General features: G+C 40.8%; 1 protein-coding gene across 2 annotated transcripts in view; it reads right to left on the bottom strand.

Annotated features, from left to right (window-relative positions):
• The window catches only part of MALT1 (mucosa associated lymphoid tissue lymphoma translocation gene 1), a 45,840-nt gene extending 36,798 nt beyond the window's left edge, over positions 1-9,042 (bottom strand). For both annotated transcript variants that reach the window (XM_008583037.1, XM_008583038.1), the window contains exon 1: positions 8,878-9,042. In XM_008583037.1, the coding sequence (XP_008581259.1) occupies positions 8,878-8,968 (91 nt within the window). In that variant the 5' untranslated portion in view covers positions 8,969-9,042. The remainder of the gene's footprint in view (positions 1-8,877) is intronic.
• Positions 9,043-10,508: the final 1,466 nt, after the last annotated feature.

Here is a 10,508-nt window from a genome sequence, read left to right as displayed (position 1 = left end):
AGTGTAACCAAAACTCCCACATTTTCTAGATTTATACTTGTTCTCTTTTGTTGTTGTTGCAACTTTTTTTTTTTTTTTTTCCTTTTTGTCTCTTTTTTTGTGACCGGCAACGGATCGCAACCCTCAGTGTCGCGCCCGTACCGGACCGGGACCGGCAACAGGATCGCAACCCTCGGTGTTGCCCCCGCACCTCGCTCAGCCAGTGAGGGGCCGGTCTGTATGTGGGACCCAAACCCTCGGCGGGAGCGCCTCTGCGCTCCCAAGTGGCGCACTGTAGCAGTGCGCCACCGGGCCGGCCCTCACAACACTGTTTTTAATGTCCCCATATTTACCACTCATCTGCCAAGGGAGTCCTACATCACAACTTTAAGATACAATGATTCTGATTTTCCAAGTTTGGGTGAGATAAAAGAAAAAAAAAAGTTGCAACAACAACAAAAGAGAACAAGTATAAATCTAGAAAATGTGGGAGTTTTGGTTACACTGGCTTTAAACTTGGATGTCTGACAGCAATCTCAAACTTAGCATGTCCCAATTCCCTCCTGGTATGAAATCTACTCTGCCAGTCCCGTAGTCTTTCCTATCTCGGGAAAGGCAAGCCAGTCTTGCAGCCCACCACCATCTGCCCAGTTACTCAGGACAAAATCTTAGCAGTTACCCTTGAATGCCTCCTCCTCACTTCCTCATTCTCATGTGTAATTTATCTGCACGTGCTGCCAATGAAGTTCTTTACACCTTACCATCTTCAGTCCCACAGTCATAATCCAGGCCACCATCAGCTCAAGAGAGCTACTGTTATGGTCTACTAACCTGATTCCCTGCTTCCAATCAGCAGCCTTTCTAAAACATAAATTATTTCCTATCACTCCTGCGATTAAACCCTCTAATGCCCTCCCATTAGAATAAAATCTGAACTCCTTACTATGGCCTGTTTACAAGGCCCCATGTGAACTGACCTCTCCTGCCTCGCCCTTACCCTATGGTTCTCCCCCTACATCGCTCCTCTTTCCTTTCACAAGCCAAGCTATCTTCCGCCTTGCCACTTACCAGTCCTTGAACTTAATTTTTAATTCCTTCCCCAACTCCCTACTGTTTCATCGCAGGCTCTTTCTTTTCTCATCGTTCAGATCTCTTACTAAAATATCACCAGCTTCTCTGGAAAACATCTATAAAATAGCTATCCCCCACCCCCAGTTCTCTACTACATTCATCCTGTTTTGTGTCCTTCATTGCACTAATCATTATCCGAAATCCCTGTTTCTTATTGTCCATCTTACCTACTAAAAAAGAAGTTCCACAAGAGCAAGAACCTTGTCTTAGTCACTAGTTTAACCCAGCACCTAGAACAGTGTCTGGCATATGGGACGTAATAGGTGTTCAACACGTATTTGTTGAATGAATGTGTATAATAAATAATAATAATAATTACTACAGCAGCAATTTACTGACCACTTTATATGCACCAGGCATTTTTTTTTCCTTTTTGTCTTTTTTACTGACCAGTAACGGGATCGCAACCCTTGGTGTCGCGCCCGTACCGGGGACCGGCAAAAGGATTGCAACCCTCGGTGTTGCGCCCGCACCACGCTCAGCCAGTGAGCGGGAACCGGTCTCCACATAGGATCCGAACCCTCGGCGGGAGCGCTGCCACGCTCCCAAGCGACGCACTCTCCAGTGCGCCACCGGGCCGGCCCACACCAGGCATTTTTATCTCTAACTTTCAAAATAACCATACAAGGTAGGTACTAATTAGGTCTATGTTACAATGAAAAAATGAGGTTAACCAACTTGCGGGTCAGCCAGATTACCTTGAGTGTGATTTTTTTTTTTTCATTGTGAAATGGCAGAACTAGGATGCAAGCTTAGGTTTCCTTGGCTTTAAAACCCTTACACTTTTGCTATCCCAGTGATTCTTAATGTATCTTCCATGGTAATCCCATCTTCTGCCACAGTTAGCCTATCTTTCTGGAGGGAGTGGGTCAGGTAGACAACAATCTTGTACCGTAACACTGCTCAGAAATTTACCAGGGCAAACGTGCTCTGCCATTATACAAGAGACCAGACTAAGGGAAATTAAAAGGCTTCCTCCCTACAGTGTCTTGCAAAGGAAGGAATGACTTTCCTGGAAGGGGATCAGATGGCCAGGATGCTCTAAAAAGTATCCTTCCTTTGCGTGGAACACAAGACTAAGTGATTTTTTTTTTTTTTTAAAAGATGACCGGTAAGGGGATCTTAACCCTCGACTTGGTGTTGTCAGCACCACACTCACCCAGTGAGCAAACCGGCCATCCCTATATGGGATCTGAACCCGTGGCCTTGGTGTTATCAGCACCGCACTCTCCCGAGTGAGCCACGAGCCGGCCCGAGACTAAGTGATTTTTAACATACACTCAAACTCGCAGTTTATGTCTGTCCTGTGCCAACAATTTTAGTAGTCTAGTCTTCAACAAGCAAGCAAGCACACACACACACACACACACACACACACACACACACACACACACAGTACTTCAAAAAGCCTGTGGAGGGCCGGCCCGGTGGCGCACTGGATAGTGCGCCGCTTGGGAAGCACGGTGGCGCTCCCGCCCGAGGGTTCGGATCCCACATACAGACTGGTTCCCGCTCACTGGCTGAGCGAGGCGCGGGAGCAACGCCGAGGGTTGCGATCCATTGCCGGACACGGAAAAAGACAAAAGACAAAAAAAAAAAAAAGCCTGTGGAAAAATAGAATTGAAAGATAATACAAATCTTATCATGAACTTTTTGAAATACCCTCGTGTGTGTGTGTGTGTGCGCGCGCGCGTATGCATGTGTATGTGTGTATTTATAAATAATTACTTATTGCATCAAAGACTGAGAACTGAAAGGCAAAATGTGATTTGGAAACTGCCCCTGATAAGTAGTAAAGAAAAGAAGTCACAGCACCTCCTATGTTTAACCACACATACTTCCTTCCTCCCACACAGCGCTGTGCTACAGGGAAGCTGGTCAACCCTTAACCACCCTCCTGCAGCGCCTACTAGTCAGAAGGTGCTGAACAAAGGTAAGGAAAGAGCAGGGCCCAGTGCTACAAAGGGTACACTGAGGCACACAAATGGACGTTCTATTTTAAAGGGTGAACACACAGCTTCCTAGCAAACAAGCATATTTTCAGATAACATCTGCAAAGAAATCAGAGAGGTGACTCGATTTCCTGTAAGCCTGGGAGAATGTGACTAGGTATGATGAAAGGAAGGATTCTGCTTTCAACACACACATATACAGACAACAGATACATGATATTAGGTAATAAAACAACACTTAAAATCCTGTGGGAATTACAGGAGAGATAAAATAGGATGATTCTTGACTTGACAGAAGGATTCATCATAGGTTCACTATATATATATTTATATGCATGTAAATACTGATGTAATTTACAAACACCTTTTCCAGAAACAGATCTACTGCATACATTAAAATTCATCTACTTTCAGAGGCTATGAACCAAAAACTTAATTTCATCAGCTTCCATATAAAACTCTTCCTCAAGGCTACTCTGAAATTTTCTAAGCTACCACTAAAAAGTCCTATGTGCTCACAGCATTGCAGAAATAAATACCATTCCTCTTCCTCTGACAATCTCCCCCACTACATAACCAAAATATGACCACATATGTCCCTCTCACAAGTCAATTTCCATTTGTATTTACTGTGGCTAAATCAAGTCTCCCACATCACGTCCCTCATCCTGCTCCCTCACCCAAGACTCCCTCAAACACTCCACACCCAGGAGCACATTCTTCCAGGCCTCGCTTCCACTCCCGTCTCTACCTCTCCACTTCTTCCTTAACCTCATCCCATCCACGCCACCCTTGTCTCTTTTCATTCCTTGACATTTTCCTTTCAGGAATAATTGCCAACTTCCTGATGTTCACGAGATGAGAAAACCCTGTTATAAGTAAGATATAGTATTTGAGTACTTTTTAACATGGCAAGAAGAAAAAAAATTAAAGTTCATGGGTCAAAGAGGCAACTGAGGTAATAATCCATAACTAAGTTTCTCAACCTACAAATGTTCTAGCATTACAGAAATGGCCTTGAGTTCAGGTCAGATTCGAGAGACCTGGTTTTTAATCCTATCTTTGTCAAAAACTAACTGCTACTCTGGCCAAGTGGTAACTTTTGGAAATCTTTTTCCACATGAGGGTTTGCTGGTAAAATTTAAATATTTATAATAGTACTGTTCTGTTTCCCCAAAGAATTGTGAAGATAAAATGTGAGGTAAAGATATTCTGGAAACTAAAGAATAATTTTCAACAATCTTTGCACTTATCTTAGAGATAATAAAAGTAAAAAAATTGATATCAGAAATATAACAATGAGTATGCTACAAGAGATTTGAGGGAAAATGTGATATGAAATAAAAAAGGGGTGGGGGCAAATGGAAAAGATGTCACTGGAGAGAAATTATTTGACCCTGCCATAGCCGCCTGATACATACCCTCAGTGACAGACCTTTTACATGAAGAATGAGATAAAATGGCAATGTCACAAAATGGGCTGGAAAGAAACTTAGGATGCACCCTAATGAAACCCATGGATAAAATGTTAATTCTCTCTAAATATCCTCCACTGTCCAGCTCTACTTTCCCAATTCCAGGTAAGGGTACTACTTCCTCAGACAACCACTTCGTGATCTAAGTAACTATAATTTATTGAGCCTATAAATCTGAGAACGTTTTCACTTAACATGAAACGAATAAAAACATCCTGAACTGCACATCTAAGTTTATCTACATTTGCCATGAGTACAGATGTCAACATTGGTTGTTTTGAGGTCAGAGTCTTTGAAGCTTAAATAAAAGAATAAAGGTCTAAAAAAAAAAAATCATTACAGACTTCTGGTTCAAAACCATTTCAGCACATCCATTTAATCCCCTTCTCCAATTCCCACTGAGATGACCAAGGGAATAAATAGGGAAACAATTTCTTAGTGATGAAAAATGGGGATGGACACCATTTGCACATAAAAACTGGAAGCAATTTCTGTAACATCGGTCAAGCAAGACCAGGCTGAGAGGCAAGCTGGCCAAGCCGTGTGCTGTGCACAAGGCTGATGAGAGAGAAGGCAGAAGAGGATGAACCTCGCTCCTCAGGGCTCCTTCAGAAAACAAATCAGAGGCCAGAACCCACAGGGAGCAAGGGTTTTGGGGTGAGTTTACACTCAACTTAGACTTCGTGCTGGGTGACCACACAAGATGGCTCCTAGTCATGGGAACGCTGCCCTCACTAGCCTGGGCTACCAAAACAAACACTAAAAAAAAAAATTGGTCAGTTTCTCAAAAAACAGAGACATTGCATACTACAGTTATAGCTACCTCTGGCTATTGTTATACAAACAACTAGAATGGAATATGGCAGATGAGACTGAAGTTTTTCCTTTATCAAAAATCTAAAGTTTCCCCTTCTCCCTGTATTTAGACTTGAAAGGTCTGTTCAGAGGCTCACAGCATCTTTGGCAGAATTCATCTTACTAACCTAAACCAGGCCTTTCTCTGTGAGGACAATCAGAGAAAAATCACCTCCTCAGATTTCCTGTGGAGTAAGAACTAATGTCTTCCTGTAAATGGCATTACCACGAAAAGAGAAAACATTAGAATATTTTCGCTTTGGATATCCACCAAGATTCAAGAATATACCAAAAACGAAAAACCAGATTAGATAAACTTATTTTATACATACTTGTTTTTATGATTGTCCTTTTTTTTTCTTCCTGAATGTCAATCTACCTTTATTGGAGAAAACTCTGCACTGTAACTTTTAAATAACACATGCCCTGCCCCACCCCAGTGCCTGGTGGGCTCAGACAATCCTCTCCAGCTGCTGGAGACCTTGAAGACCTGTTGGCCAGTTCTGGGAAGGGGAGGTAGTATCTCTGGCCTCTGCTGCTGGCTAGCAAAACTGTAGTTCTGGATGTGGTCATTTACATGTTTGTCTCCCCTAGTAAACCATAACCTTTTGGCAGACAGAAACTACTGTTTTATTCATCTTTGAATTCTCAGTACCTAACAAAATACCTGGAATAGCAAAGGCATCACTATATACTAAATGTTTACTGAATGAATGAGCAAAATCACAAATTAAGTCAATTCTATCAGAGCTTATGTTCTTAATATAACAATAGTTTTTATTCTCAATATCTTTATTAAATATTAAATTCTTTTCTATAATTCTTAATTTCTTTATTCTAATATCTACGAATAGAATGAGTTTTAGATTATCCATATTAGATGCAGATAATAAGCTAACAATAAATTGGTTACTTCTTCCTAAAATTACTGAGCTTTATTAGATCCCAAAATATTTCCTCTCAAATCAATAATTAACACTCAAGTAACAACTGGTTCCTATGGCTACTATACGGCTAATGTGACATAAAACTTCACTGAAACAGTGCATAAGTGGTAACATAGAAACGGCCTTCTATTTCCCATTCTCCCTTCAAATGCAAAAAAGTCCTACAGGATAATCTTGAAAAAGCCTATAGGTCAAATATCAGAACAATCTGTACAAGGGAACACTGACAGGAAAGTGCAAATCCCATACTTTGGAGAAAAACACAAAAAGCAAAAATGGATTTTTCAAAGGAAGAGTACTGATGTTTATTTGGATGGCACTTAATTAGTTGCTGGTTTGTCAAATATCAAAATATAAAATATTGCCTTAAAACATCAGGCAGATCATTACATACAAATAAATATGACTCAATTCAATCATCCCAGTTTTACATATAAGAAGCTTTAAAAATCGGAAACCCTAGATCTCAAGCCAATGATCTCACCACAAATCATGAGATGTGAGGCCCCTGTTGTCTAAATGCAATTCAACACAGCATTATTTCATGTAACTCCTACAACTCTGCGAGGTAGAGAACATTTGTAGACTTGGCAATTAATGGTCAGAGTAATTACATGAAATTACTGAAAAAGAGAATGAGATATAAAAGTTATATTACTTCCCAGAGAGGTGACTTAAGTTTTCAGAGGCCCTGGTATTCCACAAAGTAAGAGAATTTAGTAACTCATTTAGTGTCCCCTAGACTGGTAGACTTCAATAGTCACAACTGGGTGCTATTTGAGGCACTAGGAATATAAAAATTAATAAATGCCACCTTAAGAAGTTTACTGTTGGGTGACAGGTAACAGTTGTATTTGGGGGCTGGGGGGAGGCTGCATTAGCAGCTAGTTATTCCTATCCCATACCTCTTGGTACAAAGAGGCACTGGGAAACAAAAGTCAAGCATCCAGTACAGTGCATATCACAAAGGAAGCATTGACAGGAGGCCTACTGCACCATCTTCATTAGGCCTTGTAATGCAGAGGATGACCTTGAAGCCCAAGTTTCCTCCTCACGATCCAGGGCCCTTTGTGGTAGACTTTCTGGTTACCTTCCAGCATCTGTTGCTTCCTTTTTCCTTCCAACAGGGCCAACTGTGTTTGGTGATCCATGTCTCCTGGAAAGCTGATTCAACCCAACTCCACTCCTGGCCTTAAGCCAGGCAAATCAGCACATTCCATCTCCTTGGCCACAGTGATAGGCTTAGGGACAGGCATGTGACCAAAACTAGTTAACTAGAGTGAGCTTTCTGATTTTTGCTGGGACATCAAGGACAAAGGTGAACGAGCCCAGGAACAGCTGGCAGACACCTTGGACTATGTGGAGAGTCAGCCTTGGAAGGAAGCCAATGCCAAGAGAGGACAAGCAAAGACAAAAACAGACCAAGTCCCCAGAGACAGGGCTGCACCTGCTTCTCCTGAAGCCCAACCAGCTTCTAGGTTTTTCAGCTGGAAGAAGAAATATATTCCCTTTATCATGCCCCTTTGAATTGGGGCTTCTTGGTTCATGTAATTGACAGCACACCACTATATCATGTGTCCTTAATTCCCCAACCCCAGAATTAACAAAGTAAAAAACAAGATCTAAATGATAGTTTTAGGTTCCCCATGTTAGCTTTAAAATATAACACAATTGAGCTGGTTATATAATGAAATGGCACATGTCAAAATCATGTGAAACGGAACATCGTGTACTTAGTCCATGGCCCTTCCAACCTTTACCAGCCTCTTAACTTCCAGTGGGACACATGAAGGCCAACTGGACGCCTAGGAAAGGAGGCCTGCAGTGGGGCTGCCATCAGGAAGCTTTGATGGCACATCCCTCCTGCCCAGCACCACTGCAGTAAACTAACTCTATCTGCAGCTATGGAGAGGAGGGACTGTTCACCATTCCTCCTGACCTTGGAAGTGAGAAGCCTCACTCAATATTGGTATATTCAGGAAAAATTCATATGATTGAGTTAATCAACATCTCAAAAGCATCATGTCAACAAAACCCATAAAAATAAACATGTGTCATACTTGTTTTATCTCATCTGAGTATATATATATATATATATACACACACACACACACACACATAGAAATAAATGAGTACTCATTTTTTTGGCTGCACTATTTCAATGCATGTTGTATAACTCTTACCCCTAAATATTTTAGCATGCATCTCCTTGGAATAGAGGACATTCTTCTGTAGAACTACACAATCATTGTCACATAATAATTCCCTAATATCAAATATGCAGGTTATACTCAAATTTTTCCAACTGTCTCAAAAATGTCTCCTATAGTTGGTTTTTTAAACCACAATCCAATCAATGTTCATGCACTATATTTGCTTTTTATGTGTTCTTTAGTCTCAACCCAGGGGAAAAAATGAGACTCTACACATTTATATTTTCCAGAAATATTTAATGCAACTCACTCGGTCAAATGAGGTATTTTCCTATAAGTCTGACTCCATGAACTCCTGGAGAATACTCCTAAGGGAAAAACCTACCTGGAGGACTGAGAAGCTGAAGAACTTCAGTGTGTTCCATTGCCTGCAGGAAGTCGCTCAGTTCTGTGACTGTACAACCTTTTTCACCCATTAGCTTCAGTAAACATAGGCTTGGGCTTCCTTCAGGCTCCAATACCTTAAGAGAACACTGCTCCACGTCCAGACAACTGAAAGCAACAGATTTAATTCAAGTCAACAACTTTCTTCAATATGATATGCCTGCTCTGCGTGTGATGCAGGGAACAAACCACGAGTTGGTGAGTGGTAAGAAACTATTTGCATTAGAATGCTAGTGTCCTTTCCTCCTCCTTCTCCATCATGGGAATTCCTCTTTATTCCCATCTCCTACTCAGCTCCCATGATTATTGAATTAGGAGAATGAGTGATATCTTGAAACAGTATGTGAGAGAAATTTAGCCCTGATAAAAATGTTTGCCTTTAATTTGAGAAGGAGAAATAGGAAGACCAGAAAAATGTCTTTACTCCTTCAATGATGAAGTACAATATGACCCAAAATGAAGGCCCTAGCTGGCTAGATTCTGCTGCCTGCTGAGTGAAAGGAATACGATCTCACTCCATAAGGGAGCCAAAGTATTTTAAATCATGGCACATGCACATATATAAACAGCGTGAGTAGTACTCTGAATTGAGAGAAAGAGATGTTAATGTCTCAGATATGGCACTGGATAGAAATCAATGTTATAAAGTCAGCAATTGAAAAAAGACTTAAATATCCAAAATGACTAGTTAAATAAATTATTACATGTATTTCAAACAAAATACTGAAAATTCTTAAAAAAAACTAAGGCAGAGGCATATATCTCTGAGACATATTGAAAAATCAAAGAATTAACCTACAAAAGTGTGTATAATACACTATTTGTATTAACAAGGTAGTGTGTCTACATGTGTATTCATATGAAAAAGAAGATACAGAATAGTGTATGTTCTTTATGCTACTATTTTTATTACCACGAATATATGTATGTATTCTTATAAATAAAGAGTAACTTTGAAAAGATAGCCAAGAAACTGGTAGCACTGGTTGCCTTAGAGAGGGGATATAGGAGAGTAGAGTTCACAGCCGGATGACTTTCCACTATAAACCCTTTTGTACTGTTCAATGTTTTACTATGTGCACTCATTTTTCAATTATTTTCAAAAAGTATATTTTTATGGGCTGAGCCCGTGGCGCACTCGGGAGAGTGCGGCACTCCCAAGCACATCGGCGCTCCTGAGCGCCGCGGGTTCAGATCCTATATAGGGATGACCACCAGTGCGCTCACTGGCTGAGCGTGGTGCGGCTGGTCTCAAAAAGGACAAAAAAAAAGTATATTTTTAAAGAAAGAATCAGTGCTATTGACATTTAAAGTACTTTTAAGTGCCTAGAAATACCCTATGGTCTGTGGGCCAAATGTGTCCAGCCACCTGATTTTTGTAAATAAAGTTTTATTGGAACACAGCTACACTCATTCATTTATTCATCTACATATGTCTATGGCTGCTTTCTGTTATATCAGCAGAGTTAAACAGTTGGCCTACAAAGCCAAAAATATTTATTATTTGACCCTTTACAGAAATAGCTTGCTAACCTCTGCTCTAAAGAATCTTTACACTCTGTCTTATTGTCT

The sequence above is a fragment of the Galeopterus variegatus genome, unplaced genomic scaffold (assembly GCF_000696425.1).
Source record: "Galeopterus variegatus unplaced genomic scaffold, G_variegatus-3.0.2 Scaffold2806, whole genome shotgun sequence".
Taxonomy (NCBI): domain Eukaryota; kingdom Metazoa; phylum Chordata; class Mammalia; order Dermoptera; family Cynocephalidae; genus Galeopterus; species Galeopterus variegatus.
The sequence above is the reverse complement of the archived record's forward strand: the minus strand, read 5'-3'. Positions and strand labels throughout refer to the sequence as shown.